General features: G+C 50.8%; 1 protein-coding gene across 1 annotated transcript in view; it reads right to left on the minus strand.

The window, feature by feature from the left end:
* Positions 1-1,785: 1,785 nt before the first annotated feature.
* The window catches only part of LOC112806266 (dynein heavy chain domain-containing protein 1), a 28,168-nt gene continuing 11,609 nt past the window's right edge, over positions 1,786-18,344 (minus strand). The window contains exons 5-22 of the mRNA XM_073883012.1: positions 17,987-18,195; positions 17,567-17,771; positions 17,388-17,490; positions 13,849-13,998; positions 13,416-13,598; positions 12,854-13,285; positions 12,208-12,679; positions 7,247-7,537; positions 6,873-7,025; positions 6,518-6,696; positions 5,424-6,386; positions 5,038-5,224; positions 4,764-4,886; positions 4,478-4,679; positions 3,584-3,675; positions 3,268-3,417; positions 2,298-3,106; positions 1,786-2,136 (exon numbers count right to left, since the gene is read on the minus strand). Coding sequence (XP_073739113.1) covers positions 1,786-2,136; positions 2,298-3,106; positions 3,268-3,417; positions 3,584-3,675; positions 4,478-4,679; positions 4,764-4,886; positions 5,038-5,224; positions 5,424-6,386; positions 6,518-6,696; positions 6,873-7,025; positions 7,247-7,537; positions 12,208-12,679; positions 12,854-13,285; positions 13,416-13,598; positions 13,849-13,998; positions 17,388-17,490; positions 17,567-17,771; positions 17,987-18,195 — 5,254 coding nt within the window. The remainder of the gene's footprint in view (positions 2,137-2,297; positions 3,107-3,267; positions 3,418-3,583; positions 3,676-4,477; positions 4,680-4,763; positions 4,887-5,037; positions 5,225-5,423; positions 6,387-6,517; positions 6,697-6,872; positions 7,026-7,246; positions 7,538-12,207; positions 12,680-12,853; positions 13,286-13,415; positions 13,599-13,848; positions 13,999-17,387; positions 17,491-17,566; positions 17,772-17,986; positions 18,196-18,344) is intronic.

An 18,344-nucleotide genomic window follows, 5' to 3' on the forward strand; every position in this document is an offset into this window, starting at 1 on the left:
AGGACATCGGTTACACCGCATTCACTGGTGAGGGGGGTGGCTGAAGAGGTTGTGTGTCAGCGCTCAGTATACACTGCCCTTTGCATTACCTCCCACCACATAGCTCACACCTAGCCATGCAGCGGGGGAAGTAAGTTGTACCTAGTAAGTTTTGGTGCTTAGGGGTAAGGAGAGGAGCCCATGTAGGCCTTTTAGCTCAGTTACACGCTAACCCAACTTTTATCAGAGAAGTTTGTCCTGGGATAGCATGCAAACACCTAATAATAACTGAGCATATCAAGGCAGAACTCTTGATTCCCTACCCCCAGCAAGTCCCTCCCTCAAATTTCTCATCTCAGTTAATGACACCATGATCCACTCAGTTGCTCAAGCCTAAAATCTCGGAGTCATCCTAGATTTGTCCTCTTTGTTCACCCTTCACATACAACCCATCAGCAAGTCCTGCTGGCTTTGCCTCCGAAGTATTTCCTAAATCCATCAATTCTCCATTCCTGCTATTGGGACCTTATCCAAACTCCAGCATCTCCCACTAGAATTACTTCAAGCCTCCAAACAAATGTTCCTTGTTACTCTGGATTTTCTTCCACCCATCCGCCACAGAGAACAGCCAGAGTGATCTTTGCATCATGTCCTCTCATACCTTATACTCTGCTCTAGATTCCTCCTTATGCTTTTAAAAATAAAATACAAGGTGATTATCATGAAAAGACTCTATGTGATCTACCCCTGTCTATATCTTTCCATCATTTTTAATCACCCTACCCCTCATTCACCATACTCCAGCTACGTGTTCTGTCCTGCCTCAAGACCTTTGCGCCTACTGAGGGCTCTACCCAGAAACACTCCTCCAACATCTTCAAATAGCTCTCTTTCTCATATTCAGGAAGCATCGCCTGACCACCTAAACGATACTAACTGCTCCATTCTAGTTGTGCTCTAACACATCAGCCTCCTTTATTTTCTTTATAGCACATACAGATCACATTTAACTTACCTATACATTGACCTTTATTTGTTTGTCTCCCTGCTCTGGAACAACCTCGTCAGTGCCAGGAAGAGCATCTGGTTCAGAGGAATGCTCAATAAATAATTGTTGAGGGGCTCAGTCAGTTAAGCATCTGACTCTTGATTTCAGCTCAGGTCATGATCTCAGGGTCATGAGATCAAGCCCAGCCTGGGGCTCCCTGCTCAGTGGGGAGTCTGTTTGAGAGTCTTTCTCCCTCTGCCCCTCCCCCCACTAGCCTGAGCGCTCTCCTGCATGCGCTCTCTCTCTCTCTCTCTCTCTCAAAAAATAAATCTTTAAAAAAAATAATTGTTGAATGCACATAAAACCTTGTATCTTATTTGGCTTTTGTTTTTTATGTATATGACACTTGGAGAATCCATCACAGCGGAGGTCGATGACTGGTAGGGAAAGATTGAGGCATTCTCCATAATACAACGAAAGCTTTAAAAAAATCATTTTCAGTTCTAATGTTATCTCTTCAAAAATATCGCTTGTGAAAAAAAAATATATCTCTTGTGGATTTAACATAAGTACTCAGACCCCAGTAGAAAGCTGGGCAAGGACGCGGGATCCTGTGTATTAGCCATCCCCATCTGCCAAGCCCCTGGGATGCATGACCAACACCAGGCCCATCTCCCACAGGATACCAACATTCCCCTCTCAGTTGTGCACACTGGGTCTTCCCCTCAGCAGGGCAATTCTCTGTGTGCAGACCCCCTGCACTGCTAAATCTCAGAAATCCTTCACTGAATCACTCCAACTTTATTTTGTTTGAGGGCTCACAGCAAGGGTGGGCTACACACATGGACCCTCCGTTGGTCACAGGTGGCGGGGCTGAGCTTCGTGGGCAGGGGCAGGTGCATCAGAATGTGCCTGCTGTGCAGCTTAGTGATACCTAAGGGCCCTTCCAGGTACACAGGACAGGAATACACAGCCAGGCCACCTGGGGGTGGCAAGTCACTGGGGCCCCGGGCCTGGGCACTGACGCTGACCGGAGGCAGAGGGCTGGGCTGGCTGCAGGTGCTGTCCTGCAGAGCCCCTGCTAACGGGTCCCACTCGGCATTCCGGAGCTGGAGCCCAATCAGCAGCAGCCCCATCTCTGGAACGGTAGGATTTGGACTGTTCACCACCTAGAGGCGCCAGAAGCTGATCAGGCAAGGCTAGGAAGCTGAAGGTTCCTAGTGGAGGGGTATCAGTGCATATGGGGCTACTGAGGAGGCATGATCACCAAGAGGCAAGGTGGGGTAATTGTAAGATGTAATCAGGGATTTGAGGGGCGGCATGAAGATACCTGGAGGTGCAAAGCGTTGCTGTTCAGCTCCTGATGTTTATGGGTGAGCCCACTGGAGCTGGAGCCTTGGCAACCAGAGAAATTCGAGCTAGGCGCACGCTGGTTCAGGGCGGTGGTAGCAAAGGTAGCCTCCCAACGCAGTGACAGCAGCAGGCGGCGTGGGTGGCGAAAGGCTGAGAGGTGAAAGATGCGCTCTGGTACTTTGGTGTCCACGCCCAGGTAGCGAACCAACAGCTGCCCGCGGCGCGACAGCTGTCGCAGCCAGTGCCAGGGTGGCTGGGGGCCGGCAGGCGCATGGAGACGCCAAGGCGGGGGTAGGCGGCCAGTCCAGAGAGCGTGGGCCACCGCGGCACAGCGCGGGGAGGCGCACGGAGGCGCGCCCTGCAGCTGCTGCAACAGGCAATCCAGGTCCCGCAGCAGCGCGCCCGCCAGCTGGCTCAGCTCCAGCACCTCTGTCTGGAGGAAGGCCTGCAGAGGCCGCTGCGAGCTCAGTCTCAGCGCCAGCCACCCGGCGCCAGACTCTTCCTGGCGGGCGGTCTCCGCCAGCAGAGCCTGCAGCGACTCCAGCCTCCGCTTGGCCTGCACTAGGCGCTGCCGCAGCCGCCTTTCAGCGCGTCGGGAGCCTCCTCGATTCGCCGGAACCCAAGTGGGTAAACTCCGCTGCAGCGCGCTCCACAGAGCACGACTCTGGCGTCGTAACAGCCAGGCCTGGGGGCCAGCGCTCAGTCCGCAGCTCTGGGGTTCAGGAGATGTGGACAAGAGGTGCATCTGGGCCTTGCACTCTGCCAAAGCATCCAGCTCCCCTAGCTCTTGGAGGTGAAGGGGAGGGGTGACACTTTAAGTCACCATCCCATAACTGTGAATATTGCCCCATCCTACACCTTTGATGGTACCGCGGTTCACATTCCTGAGAGGAGGGCATTACACAGACTGTGCCCCACCCCAACACAGGTACCTGGCTGCAGCTTACCTGGGCTGGGCAACAGAGTAGACAGCAGATACTGGGGTGTGTGTGGTTGAGCCCAGCTCCGGCTGTTGGGGCTCAGGCAGGCCTGTGTTAGGCTAATCAGGGCTTCCCTGTCCTTCTTGTCTCCCACAGGACCCCCATAGAAAACCGAAGCTGAGAATAAGATCAGAGCCCCTCAGTTCTAGCCCCTGCAGTTTCCACCACCTCCCAAACCAAAACCAAAGCTGGGAATCATGCCCCCATCCCAGTACTTCCACTCCCTCGCCTTTCAGGGCTGTCCTGGGGGCTGATGACCACATGGGGACAGGAAGGGCCTCACCCGCTAGCTCCTGCTTGGCAGCACTGGGATTGCTAAGGCCGGCCCACAGCTGCTCTTGGATCTGAAGGACCCGCATCAGGGTCACTGGACTCCTGGGGGAGGGGAGCAAGAAGTAGGCTTTCAGAACCATCTATATGCTGAGGACTCTGGTCTTTCTAGCCCAAGCTCCCAAGCTCCAGACTCACGACGGTTCGCTAGTCATTGCCACCTAGCACTTCAAATTCAACTTGCTTTCAACTGAAATCATCATTTCCTCCTATACCAGCCCCCAGTTGTCCTAGGCAGAAATCTGGGAGCCACCCTTGACTCCTCTTTCTTCCTCACTCCATATTTACTTTCTATCTGTGCTGGGACTACCCTAGTCCCTACCACCCATACCATGGTCTTGTCCTTTCAGACTGCCAGAGCCTCCTAAAACTGCTCTGCTTGCCTCCAGCCCTGTCCCATCTGGTCCATTTTTCACACTGCAGCCAGAGTGATCTTTCCAGCAGATAATTAGGATCACATTTCTTCTACTTAAAACTCTCCAGTGGCTTCCCCCTATCCTCGGGATAAAATCAGGCCCCTTGCCATGGTCTTATAGGCCCTTTACCATAAGCCTCGCCTCTCCCCACTCAACCCCCAGCATGTCCATCTTAGCCACATTGAAATATTTTTCCTCCTGCTGAGCTTAGTTCCCTCTGCGCAGAAAATCCCCATCTCCACCTGATCTGCCTCTGCTTCCAAGACTCAATTCAAAGCAAGATTTCAAAGTCCTTGGAGGAGCCTTTCTTGACTTGCCCTTGCCCTCACACTTTGGTGCTGCCCAGGCAGGAATTAGTCGTACTCCTCAGGGATATGGAAAATGCTCAGTGTTTGCTGAATGACTGAGCAAGATGGACGGGGGTCCCTCACCAGCGCCCCCTGTGTGCCTGCAGCTTCATTCCATATTGCTGCCGGTGTAGCAGGAGGCCATGTAAGAGAAGCAGAGGCAGCACCCTTGCTGGGGGTTGCACAGAGAGTTCTTGCTGGGCTAGCTCCAAGCTGTCCATCAAGACGTGGCCCAGCTCCAGAGACTGGTCCCAGAAAACAGGCATGGAGTACTGAGTCAGCACAGCTGGGGCAGAAGGAGAGTGCTGGGTCAGAACAGCACAGTTACCCTCCTCCTTCAATCTGAGAGCCTATAGCGGGGACTCCTCACCTGGTAAGGAAGCAATAGCCTCTGCAGACAAAATAAGCCAAAGACGGAAATCTCTGTGGACGGTCGTCACACTCCTGCTTGTGGGTTGGGCTAGAAGCGGTTCTAACTCCAGGTCCGAGACCACTAGGGGTCAGATATGGGGCTGAGATCAATCACTGGGTGAAGGGTCAGACACAAGTTTAGGGGTCAGACTTGAGGCTCTGGGGTCAGGAGTGAGATCCAGGGGTGAGGGGATCAAGCTCAGGCCCAGTACTGGATTAGGTAGCAGACACACCCCTGGCTCCATCCAACAGCCCCAGCAAGGGCTGTAGCAGCTCCTTTGGCCAGCGAGGCATCAGATGACAGTTCTCCAACACCAGCCAGTGCCCTCTGTGCATAGCCTGGCATAGTGTGCTGACCACTGCTGAGACTGGGTCCCAGGCTTCAGAGCCTAGGGCGATCACCTCCAGATGCTTCTGCCCCTGAAGACCAACAGAGAAGTGGCAGAGAACTCAAAGTGATCCTGGGGTGACCCAAGGGACCCAAAGGAATGCCACAAATGACCCCAGAAATCCCTGAGTTAGCCAGAAAGATCTATAAGAATACTGGGAGAGGGCCACCACACCCCATCTTAGCTCACAGGGGTCTGGTGTCTCTGTGGCCAAGGGACTAGGCTCAAACCTGCTCATGCCTGGCAGCCAGTTTCTGGATGACAGTCAGAGGATGCATGGTGGCTGTGGGGTGACCAGGTGGTGGCAACAAGATCAGCACAGGCTGAGTAGCCTGGCTGTGTTCTAAGGGTATGGTGGAGGAACCCAGGTTTTCGTCCAGGGGCCGGCCCAGGAGGCTGGTGGTAAAGTCTGCCAGGGCACCTGCCAGGCACTCAGGTCGCAGCACACGCCACAGAATCAGCTTCTGGAAGAGGCTGAGTGGATCGGGCCCAGGCCCAGGCCCAGGTGCAGGACCCAGCACTGTGGATGACAGTGACAGGTAAGCCTGCCAAACACTGGAGTGGCCTGCCAGAGATGCACATAGCCCCGCAAATGGGGGCAGCATCTCCAACAGGCCACATTCATGCCAGGCTCTCAGCCCCAGCCAGGCCGGCCGAGCCACCCCTGGCTTGCTGTAGCCCGTGCTAGGGGAGGCTGCCAGGCCAGGCACGAAGGCTAGCCTCTCCAGCTCTGGTGCTTTCCTTGCCACTCGCAGCAGTGCCAAAGCACCCAAGGCCCCCACCAATGGTACTTGGGTCGGGCCCAGGGCAGCCACAGTGCTGCCCAGTAGCTGGCGGGTCAGCTGTGTTCTCAGATGCAGCAGATGGCTGGGCAGGTCCTCCCCTTGATGAATCTCACGCTGCTTCATGCTGTTCAGAGCCCGCTTGGTGGCCGCTAGCCAATCGTCGGGGCTCATGCGGAAAAGGGGCACCAGGTTCTGCAGCGGGCTAAGGGCCTTTATTATGGCCATCGCGTGCCAGACCACACGCCGATAGGGCGCCCACAATGCCACCTCCTGCAGTTTCAGCTCTGCTAGATCCTCGAAGTGAGCACGCAGCTGACATAGCTCTGCCTGCGCCCTCACCATGTCCCGTAGGAATTTAGCTGGTTTCTGATGTTTTGGGTTCTGGAGCAGCATCAGCAGCAGCCGCTCCTGCAAACAACCACCCGTTCTGTGGGTCTGATTCTTTCCCATACAGTCCTCAGCCATCCACGCCCACCTCTGCCCCCACACCCGGGCCTCTCCAAAGCTCACCCCCACCCACTGCCAGGACCCCCAGGCACCTCAGCAGCCTCCAGAGCTGCACAGCTGTCCAGGGCTCTGGTCTTTAGGTCCTGCCAACGGCTCTTGAGCTCAGGACACTCTATGCCCAAGATTTCATGCAGCATCTGGTCTTCCAGGATATCCATGTTCAGGCTCAGATCCAGCACATTCAGCCCCTTCAGCAGTTCATAACCTAGCACTTGGGGTCACATGGGAGATGCTTAACCCTTTACCCTTGGCAGAGCCAGTGGCTGGGGTACACCGGGCACATGGCTCCCGACCACAGTGCTGAGCCTGCTCAGGGCCAGACTGAGTGAAGCGGGAGGCCTAGTGTGTCCACAAAGCTGTGGTGTCAACTTACCCACTGGGGCTCACCTTTTTCCAAGGCACTGAGGGGGAGACTAGTGCTCAAATAGAGACAGAAGCCCGGCTGCACCTGGGGAAGGCTCAGCTCCTCCCGCTGCAGTAGCCACTGCAGTTCTTGGCACCCTAGGCCCAGCTCCATGTTGGTCAGTAGCACGGGCAGGCCTATGAGGGGGCGACAAGGGCACCCTACCCACCATGCCAGCACCGCGCGCCCCCCCAAAGTCTGGCTCTGACCAGCTCCCCACTGGCTAATGGAAGGATGCCCTCAGGGCTCTTCCACGCGGGTAGGGCCGGGCTTAAGGATGGGAGCTGAAGTCAGGCTGGGGGTGAGAGGCTTGTGGGGCCACAGAAAGGGGACACGGTGGATGGTGACCCATTCTCACCACTGGCAGCTGCCTCCCGGAGCCGAGGACCCAGCTCTGGGTCAGCGCCTGAGAGCACACGAAGGCAGGGAGGGGGCAGAGGCCCAATCTCAGAGGCTGGCCTTGACGCCTGCCTCTCTGTCTCCTCCTCCTCCTCCTCGTGTTCTTGCTCCTCTTCCTTTCCGCCCTCCTCCTCCTCCTCACTTTCCCTGTCCTCTGTCTTCTGCTCTTTTGTCTTGTCCTTAGCCTTCTCACACTCTTCACTACTGTCGTCTTCCTCTTTGTCTTCTTGATTTCTCACAAAGCCCTTCTCTGTGGCAGAAAGATGCAGAGGAACTCCTCTCAGAGGATGAGCCAGGCTCTTAGGGAGCATCGTTCACCCAAGGGCTCCATCTCATGAGGGAAGGCCCACAGGAAGACACCTTAGGAGTCACTTAAGCTCCTTCCGACTCAATTTCTTTATCTGCAACTCATCTGCAACATGGGGTTGTCATCAGTGGGTACCTCCCGGGGTTACAAGGTGCAGAAGACATGAAATGATAATATAGAAAGCACTCTGCTGGACCCAGGAAGCACTCCACAAATGGTAGCTGCCATTACTATTTCTCTCAAACTCCAGGGAGGGGTTCTAGGTATCCCTGAAATCAGCTCCATTTCTGCCTTTCACCAGACTGGTTAGAAGAGTCCCTGTATTTCTCTTTTTGCCTAAGCTAATTTTCCATTACAATGAAACAAATTGTTGCTAATATAGAAATCAGTGCCTGGAAGTAGCAACTTGTAAGTGAAAGGCCATAAACTGGAATTAGCCAAGTCATGGGGTATATGGTGGACCCTGATGCCTCCCTCCCTAGTCCCCTTCTCCTTTGCCACCTCTACTGCAGGAACTGGAAAAGAGAAATAATATATTTTTTTAAGTATTAAGAAATTTAAGTATTTTAAGAATTTTTTTAAAGTATTAAGCACTGGGGCACCTGGGTGACTCAGTTGGTTAAGCATCTGCCTTCGGCTCAGGTCATGATCCCAGGGTCCTGGGATTGAGCCCCGCATCGGGCTCCCTGCTCAGTGGGGAGTCTGCTTCTCCTTCTCCCTCTGCCTCTTACCCCGCTGTGCTCTCTCTCAAATAAATAAATAAATAAAATCTTTCTTTTTTAAAAAAATATTAAGCATTAAGAAGTAGGCGAATGGAGGTTGCCCAATCCACAGTTTAGTGGATTCATTTCCTATTGCTTAACAAATTACCACAAATTACCACTTAGCAGCTTAAAACAACACCCATTTATTATGTCTGAGTTCAGAAGGTTAGAAGCGCCGCACAGCATGACTGGATGCTCCGCTCGGGGTTACACGGTGCTAATCAGGCATCAACTGGGGCTGTAGTTCTCATCAGGGGCTAGGATCCTCTTTCAGGCTTACTGGTTTTTGACAGAATTCATTTCTACCTCACACTTTCCCAGTAGCCCACTCCATCTTCAAGCCAGCAACAGTTTCTTGAATCCTTCTCATGTTTCAAATCTTCCTGTCTTTTCTTTCCTCCTTACTTCTTTGAAGGGCACATGTGATTACACTGGGCACACCCAGATAATCCAGGATATCTCTATCTTGAGGTCAATCGGTTAGTAATCTTAATTACATCTGCAGAGTCTTTCCTGCCATGGAACATAGTTATATGAAGTAACAATGGAGGACAGAGGTGATGGGGGCCAAAACTCTGCCTACCACATTTGGCTATTCAGACTTCTGGAAGATCTTTTGTTTTCCTGATAAAAGGGACAGAAATGGCAAGCAGCAACTCTGACATGATGCTTTGGGGGGATAGCAGCCAATATGGTAACAAATTACCACCAAATATGGTGGCTGGGGAAAAAAAACCAACCCAAGAACTTATTTCCTTGTAGCTCTAGAGGCCAGAAGTCCAAAATCAAGGTGCTGGGAAAGCTGCACTCCCTCTGAAGGCTTTAAGAGAGACTCCTTCCTTGCCTTCTCCAGCTTCTGTTGGTTCCAGGAGTTCCTTGGCTTGTGGCTACCTAACAACACTATCTGTCTCCATCTTCCTGAAGCCTTCCCTCAGCATACCTATGCCTTCTCTTTTTTCTCTTATAAGGACAATTGTCATTGGATTTAGGGCCAACCCAGATAATCTAGGGTGATCTCATTTGAAGGTCCTTAGCTTAATTATACCTACAAGACTCTTTTTCCAAATAAGTTCATATGAATAGGTTCTGTGGGTTAGGATTCAACCCACTATAATGTGATAAGCCAACATGCTAAGGATCATCGAGCAGAAAGATAGAAGAATCTGGGTATTTGAAGTCAATACCGAAGCCCTGTGCCTGCTTATCTCAGTACTTCTTATAGTGTGAGATAAATAAATCCTTCTTTCTATCCTTTATCTCTCTCTCTTTTTTTAAGTAGGCTCCACACCCAGCATGGAACCCAATGCAGGGCCTGAACTCATGACCCTGAGATCCAAGCCTGAGCTGAAGTCAAGCAAGAGTCGACCCCTTAGCCAGCTGAGCCATCCAGGTGCCCCAGTAAATCCTTATTTTTTTTTAATATTTTATTTATTTATTTGAGAGAGAGAGTGAGAGAGAGAGCATGAGAGGAGAGAGGGTCAGAGGGAGAAGCAGGCTGCCCGCTGAGCAGGGAGCCCGATGTGGGACTTGATCCCGGGACTCCAGGATCATGACCCGAGCCGAAGGCAGTCTCTTAACCAACTGAGCCACCCAGGTGCCCTAAATCCTTATTTCTTAAGCCATGATAAGTTGGGCTTTTGTTACTGATCATGGTAGCATTCCTAGCTGATACAGGGGGTTAGTGGTGGGGAGGGGCAATGAGGATTTTTGTTTTCCCTCCTAGGTTATGTGGTAGGTAAGAAGTTGGTTTATCTCATGGGACTTGGACCATATGCTCACTGAACTTCAGTGGATTTAGCAGAAGGCACGCTGGCTACTTCTCTACTTAGATAAGAGGAACAACTTCCCGAAAAAAACTTAAAGAAAATTCCTTTCTGCTCATATCAAGCAATTTCAGACCACAGATGATCAGATATTCATGCATCTTGTTGATTTGTTAAAAATGATTTTCTACCTAATGTTGCATGGAATAGGAAATTATTCGCTATTGGAAGAGCCTAGAAAATCAGAGAAGTCTAATTCTCCAGGTCCATCCCAAGCACTTCTCTTTAAGCATTCCCTGCTTGACAAACGTAATAGTCTCCCTCCCGCTTTTGATTTGGATACAGCCCCAAGTAATAGGGGCTACATTTCATGGCCCATTAGCCTAACCTCACTACTCAGACTATTTTATTACTACAGCTCTGAGGTGAAGGCCAAGGTTCAGATGGATGACAATTACATTAAGGCTGAGTGGGATTGCTGGAGCCCCAGAACCAATGTTAAGAGAGAAGACAAAAAAAAAAAAATGGGGTTTAAATTCAAGAATGAGAATATACCAAGATTTCTGGCATTGGTTAATAGCTAATAGAGTCCTTACAAATGAAATCTGCAGGGAAAAGATGAGAGATTTAAAGGAATTACCTAGGAAGTCCCCTGTCTGGTAACAAGTGATCAGTGTTTGCTTAATTTTAAGACAAATCCTAAGCCCCCATCCCATTCTAATACGAAGTGGATATGTAAGGCAGAACAGCTACAAACAGGGGACTCTTGCCCAATGTTCCTTTCATAGATAGCCGTGGGGACAATGGACAAGGAATATTATACTTTTCATCAGAACCCAGGACAGCCAAAGTGGCTGTCCAAGAACTCACTCTATAGCCAGTGAAGTGATGCTAATCATTCGCCTTACTATCCCTGTTTGGCGTCACGCAGCACATGATGAAGACTAATATACATGTGTGTGTTTCTTACCCTTACCCGGTTTCTAAACAGGAAGTTTACTGTAGTTATCTTGATTTGATTTTGCTTCACTCTGCTTATCAGGTGTGTTACTAGGGTGAGATTTAGCTTGTACTCTATCATAGGTTATAGAATCACAAAGAGCTACATCTAGGTCTGATCAAGAACAGTGAACATCGTTCACAGTTCGAGGACTCAGAATTGGATGCTGCAGCTGGAGGTTTCTTCAGGGTGTCTCTTACTAGAGGGGGGTAAATTCACTTATAGTTACACATGAGATAATTGTGTCATGGGCATTTTTGTGATGGGGTATGGGCACAATGGAAGGTTGTGCTGGACAGCCAAGGGATGGAGTGGAACAATGGTAGTTGTAATACATTAGTGGTGATACTAACATTTTTGGGAACTTATTATTTTTAGGCACTGTGTGAACCCCTTTTACATGAATTCTCTTACTTAACACAACATTTTATGAGATGGGTATAATTAAGATGCTCATTTTATTGGCAAATAAATTTAGGCTTAGCGCGATGAAGTCCCTTGCCCTATTTGCACAGCTAGTAAAGAACAGATATTTGACCCAGTCTGATTACAGAGCCTATGTTACAGACCGCTTGATTACATACCTCGTCCATTGTAGATGTCTATTATTCTCCCCAGTGCAATTCCCAACCCTTTCTTCTGGAAAGTAAACACCCTTTTTTCCTTCCCCTACACAACACCCTTGCTTCCTTCCCCTGGAAAGCACCTCCTTCTGACAGTCCACCCAGATGGGTCTCTGCTCCAAGCAGAGCTAATAGAAATATTTCCTCAGAATTCCTGAACATGGGATAAACTTGGATAGTAAGGAAGGCTCTGAGTTGTAGACCAAGTTTCTAAGAATGCTGGGCAGACCAGGGAAGTAGAAGACCATGGACTGGTCAGCCATGTAGATTCAGAATCATTGCAATGTAGGCCCCAAGATGTAAATGTGACTAGTTGATTAATATCATATGGACTGATGAAGTCTAGGATACCCTGGCCACAAAAATTTAGTGTCTTCATTATGAAAGGGAAGACCACATGTGGCTGAGAGTGTTGGCAGTTCAGATACCCGAGAAGCGTTATGTTCCTCATCCCTGGCTTTACCTCTGCACTCTGTGGGGTCTGGGGCCAAGCATCTAGTCTCTTGCAGAGGCAGTGGATTCAGCCAGATGAGGGCCTGGTTGCTGGGGTCAAGGACCAGAGGCCAACGGCAACTGGAGTAGTGGGTGTTGCTTCGCAGAAGCAGGCCTGCCAGGCGGGCTGACTTCACCTGGGGCTTCAGGTCTCGGTCCCACTGGAACTGTTCGGATTCAGAGCTCAGCAAGGACAGAAGGCTGAAGGGAGAGCGTACAGAGAGCAGGGGGTTCTTTGGTGGCACGACGACAGATTTCTGCTTCTGCTTCAGGGCTTGTGCCACATCGTCTGGGCCCAGGGTCTCCTGAAAGCCCCTACACAGAGCCAGCCACTTGTCTAGTAGCTCCTGGCGCCGCACTGGCGGGAAAGGACCCAGGTAGATGATGGCAGCTGAACACAGGAGGGCGTCTCCGAACACAGTCAGGCAGTGCCCCTTCAACTTCTGGCATGGGAAGGGAGAGCGGAAGGCATGTGGGCCAGAGGAGGGTACAGGCAGAGAGGGAGCGAGGCAGGGGGTGCAGGAAAGCATGGCAAGGAGAGCCCAGGGAGGAGCGAGGGGTTGGGGGCAGTGGTGCAGAAATGAACTCTGGGGGGAATCCCGGGAGGGGCTGGTTACCTGGAGCTCTGTAGTCCAGGAGTGCATGGGTGTGAGCAGTGCAGCCTTGATGGGCCACTTGTGATATTGGCCACACTGAGCCTGACTGAGTTTCTCTATCATGTGGTTGTTCAAAGCCCGGGCCTCTTCCAGCGTCTTGGCCAGATCCAAATTGTGCTCTAGGGTCTCCTGGGCCTGAAACTGGCAGCGGCCCAGGCGGGTCTGCTCCCGAGCCAGCGTGGCCTCGATCTGCCGCAGCAGCAGGCCCGTGGGCAGTCCTCGGCGCTGGGCCAGCCCATAGCGCAGAACAGCCCAGAGCCAGGCGGCCAGGTTTGCTGCGGGTATGCTTACTGCCCGCAGAGCTGCATCACTCATACCTGGAGCCTTCAGAGCTTGGGTTAACTTTATCATCTCTGAGTCCGTCATCTTCTCCTTGGGGAAGAACACCAGCTCCTGGGAAAGTGTGTTAAGAGGGGTAGGGGCAGACATAGGTGCTCTGGACCTCGCCCCAACCACCTCACTCTGCCAGCCGCCCCCCCTTAGGCCTCCACTCTCCTCCTCCATTGTGCTCCACATTCCCCACCTGATAAAAATCCTCGGTGCATAAGAGTTGCTTGGCACTGGCCCAACCTGTTTCACAGTGGAACAAGTTGCACAGTGCATCAGTCACCTGGACCACCGATTCTGGTGGCGCTCGATAGCTCCGTATCTCCTCGAAGTCAGCCACCTGCAGCTGGCTCAGAGGTCCCAGGAAGGCCTTGCCCATCTAAATGAGGAGAGATGCACCCCTGAAGTGAGATCCCAGAGTGCCCTCTTCCTTCAAGGTGCTGCCAGGAGGGATCATTTCTTCCTAGGGGTTCTCATGAGGGACAGTTCCTCAAGCCATCCTATTACCTTTGCCCCTTGCCCCGAAGACTCCCATGACAAGTCACCCCATTCTCTCCTCTGGGCATCCTGTGAAAGGCTGTCCCCTCCCAAGAGAGGACCAGTGCAGGGCAGGCAGCAGGAAAGCCCACCTGCTCCAGGAAAGCCTCGTGCTGAGCCCGCAGGGCATCCCGCTGCTTGGTCAGGTTCCCGATGAGGTTCTCCTGCTGCTGACACTCTCCTAGCTGCTGCCTGAACAGCAGCTTGCCCTTCTCTAGCTGCTGCTGATGTATGCTGATGGTCTGCAAACAGAGATCCAGGCTCTGCAGCTTCAGATCCTGGGCCAGGTGGGAATACCCCAGAGGGAGCCCAGTGGGCTTGGGACTCCAGCATACTCCTCGCTTGATAGTCAGGATGACCAAGTTGAACTCCATATAGGCCCAGAGCCCTGGACTGTGCCCTGAAACTGTCACTTACTGGTGTGTGAGTCACACACCTTGTAACGCAGCTCCAAGTGGGTGATTGCTTCTCCTGATCTGCCACACAGGCCCCAGCAGTCTGACTCCAAAGCCTATGTGCTTATGCTACACTCTTCATCTTACTTGACCCATTAGTGGCATTTGTCACAGAAGACAGTTCCCTCGCTCTTGAAGCACTGTCTTCCTTTGACTTTCATGACCCCATGGTATCCTTTGGCTTTCTCCAGCTTCTTTGGTTGCTCTTTCTCAGTCTCTTCCTCTACCATCCCTTAAATATTCCTCAGCAATGTTTCAGGGCCTCCATATCTTCTCATTCTACACTTCTATGTGTCCTCCCTAATCTCATGGCTTTGATTACCACTTCTATTTTAACAACTCTCAAATCGCTGTCTCAAGCCCGACTTTTTCCTAAGCTTCACATCCACATATCCATCTGCCTAGTGGCAGTCTCCTCTTGGATGCCTTGCAGGCTCCTCGGACTCCACATGCCCCCAAAGGAACAATGTGTTGGCTACGCCCCATCAGGTCTCTTGCAATCTTACTTGCCTCCTCACCTGTTCTTTTTCTCAGAGAACTGTGGCAGAACACACCCAAGTTTCCTAAGGAAGAAAACCTCATTGTTCCCCTGACTCCATCTCTCCTATTCCCCCGACCCCCGCCCGTCTTTAAGGTTGTTCAGGTCTGGCTCCTACCTGTCTGTCCTCTGTGCTCCCCTGCCTGGGCCCATGCTTCCTCACTGCTGTCTCAGTTTGCTCTACTCCGCTCTCCTTGCTGCAGCCAAAGACCATCATCCTCATGTTCCCAAACACTCCCCACTCTCCCAGTTGGTTTATGAGCCCTCCGTGCCCAGGAGGCCTCGACTCCACTTTCCAACCTCATATCTCTCCTCCCCCAGCACCCCACTCTCCAGCCATTCCTGACTTTCAGCTCCTCCAACGTGGCACACGTTCTCTCGCCTCTGGGCCTCTGCCCATGCTTTTACTTCAGCCTGTGACACCCTCCCCACCCAGATCTTAGCTAACCTCCAGGTATCAACGTTGTACACTTCATTCGTTTCCATATTTAAGGAATGTTTTTTAGTGCTTGCCATGTTCTACACAATAACTCATTGTGGCACTTTGCTTTCTCTAGAAAAGTCTTGATACTTCAGAGCACCATGGACTTTCTCTGTCATAACACACTGTCTTGTAATTGCCTGGATGAGTCTATATGTTCCAGTAAACTAGGCACCATGGAGGGCAAGGATGGTACCTTATCTTTCTTATTCGGAGGAGCTATCATTTATTGAGCTCTTACTATGTACCAGGACTTTCAAATGCTGTCCATGTGCGATCTTATTTAATCCTCATCCTAACCTCTCTGGATCTTAGTTTTCTCATCTGTAAAATGGGAAGAAGGACAGCCACCTCAAAAAGTTGTAACAAGGATTCCATTGACCTAGATCTAGATGTAGACATAGATGTAGATGTGGACATAAATATTAATGAGTGGGTGGACAAAAAGAGTGGAGTTCAATTAATTTTTGTAGAGTACAGTAATGAATAAATGAACCAGCTGAATATGAGAGAGAAGAGAGAGAGAGGGCTCCAGAATGACTCCTGGGATTTGGCTTAACTAAGTGGATGGTGATGCCATTTCCTGGGGTGGGGAACTCTGAAAGAAGTACACACTATTATGGTTGTTGAATGAATGGCCAAGAGGTCTGACACTGAATGCCTCTGACACTGTGAACATCTCTCTCTCTCTCTGTCTCTTTTTTTAAGACTTTATTTTTAAGTAATCTCTACACCCAGCACAGGGCTTGAACTGACAACCCTGAGATCAAGAGTCACATGCTCTTCAGACTGAGCCAACCAGGCGCCTCCACTATGAATATCTCTTATCCAGATTTTGGGCTTCTTATGTTGTCCTTTGTTATAACTGACCCAGGAACCAAAGAATAATAGCACCTTTAAACCAGATTAATAATTCCTGGTATTAATAATCTTGGGAAATGGCAGGACCCAAGACAAGAAACTGGAGTTTGGAAAACATGGGAGAGGCCATTCCTGTCCCTCTGTGAACTTTTTTTTTTTAAATCTCCATGAGTCTTGAGGTTTCATCTAAGCTAGTGATCCTTGGTGGTGGATGGTAGGAGGGCATCAGTACTGTGAGAACTCTAGGGAGCATCATTTACAGAGAACATGGTGACAACCATGCATGTAGCTACAATGGAATACATACTCCTACTAGAGTTGTGCAGCACTGGGTGATAGCCCTGAGGCACCCATCAAAAGAGACAGGCTAGGCATTGGGAGCTTATGGCCTGAGAGCCCAGAAGAGGGGAAGCATTTGTCTGTGTGTGGGTTGACCACTAGTTTACTTCTCTGAAGTTATCCCTGAACCTTCACCAAAGCCTTGTGTAGCAGGAAGAAAAAGAAAAGCTATTTCAGAATTCCTCTTATTAAAAACAAAATGGAATTTAGATTTGGACTAGAAAAATTCTCTCCTGTTACATGAGAATTATATTGGACGAGCTCTAAAGGAAAGATGGAGCACTGAATAACACTATGAAGTGGGCACCGGGAGAGGTGAGGAGAAGAGCTGGTGACTGGGAGATACCCTGTAGAGGAGGGTGACTAAAGAAGTTCAGAACAGTTAGGTCTAGTGTACCATTCCAATCTCTTTCTGGTTCTGGTCTAAAAATGTAAATTGCCCTGCTGCCATCACCCATCCACATTTCCCCAGTGTACATGTGAGCCTTGTGTAGTTGGTGCTTTTGTGGAAGGAAGAGGGTACAGGGACAAAGCTGTGTGGGAAAGGAGGATGGCCGTAAGAGGTGTGCCAATGAGCCAGGATAGAGAATCCAGAAGAAGGGGTAAGAGTAGAAGCAACCGTGAGAATATAATCTCTGCCTCATCCCTGATGGGAATCTATTCAGATCTTGGACAGTATACTGGACTTCCCATAGTCGAAGTACATACTAAGGACAGCAGAAGCAGACACTGGGGTTTCCTGTGTTTAGAAGAATCAGCCTGGTCTCAGCTGTGCCATGGGGAACTTTGAGCCTGAACTCTAGAGGAGGAGGCAGCAGGGATTAAAGAGATCCCCTGGGGAAAGGAGTACTCTCCGGAGATAAGAACTAAGGTTCACTCTGGTTGGTTCCTCCAAAGCCCCCTGTGGGCTCCTGCTTTGCCCTACTGTGCATACCTCATAATCTTCTCCCCCTTTACCTTGCAGGAGCCTTTCAGCAGCTGTTCCAAGTTGAAGACAAAGTTGGTGTAGGCATTGTGCTTCTCGATCAGCATTCTCAGATTTTCTAAGGCATTCTGGATCCTGGAGATACGATGTACCAATAAAGTGGGCCCAAGGAAGCAGAAGGAGGTACAGTGCAGGAAATGGGAGCACTCACCGCTGGAACTTGTTCTTAATCTGCAGAGTTATCTGTTGCTGCAGCAGCATGAAGGCATCCAGAAAGTCTAGGAAAGTCTTGGGGGTGACGAGTGGTAACTCAGGGCATAGGTGTCCATAGTAGCTGACAGCCGAAAGGTGAATGAGAGCCATGGCTTTGGCCACCCTGGGAATTGACGCCTGGAGGTCTGGGCACTTCAAGGAGTCTGAAATGGGCATGACTTTAGCTTGTGAGTTTATAGGAGAATGGGAAAGAAAAGGGACCCTCTTCTGATTCAGGAAGGAAGGCAGAAAAGGTGAAGGGGATCACTAGGTTCTAGGGAGAGAAAGAGAGAGAGAGAGATAGAGAGAGAGAGACTGACCTGAGTCCTCACTAACACCTGGTTGAGAGGAGTAGTGAGAACAGGTAGAAAGGGCTCACCATCATCAATGGATGGATTCTGAGCACTTTCCAGGTAGTACCGGACCACACTGATCAGGGAGTCTTGGTCCCAGGGTTCATAGCGGTCAATGCTAGCAATGGCCAGTTGAAGAAGCCTCAGGAAAAGGGTGGAGGGCAGCTGTCTGTGGGTCTGGTCATCTCCGAGCAGGATGAACATATGCAGGTGGTTGCAGACTTGCTGATAGAACCTGCGGGCCAGGGGCTCAGATACCATCCTCCCCTTGATCCCTGTTTGCCCATCTAGGCCCCAGTCCCAAACCTGACCCCTTAGCCCTCATCTTCTGAACGCTCACAGCAGCGCTTAGATTTCTTTTTGGCCTCTTGGCCAGCATAGAGC

This window comes from Callorhinus ursinus, unplaced genomic scaffold (genome assembly GCF_003265705.2).
Source record: "Callorhinus ursinus isolate GAN/ISIS: 27379988/994484 unplaced genomic scaffold, GSC_fseal_2.0 scaffold49, whole genome shotgun sequence".
NCBI classification, from domain to species: Eukaryota; Metazoa; Chordata; class Mammalia; order Carnivora; family Otariidae; genus Callorhinus; species Callorhinus ursinus.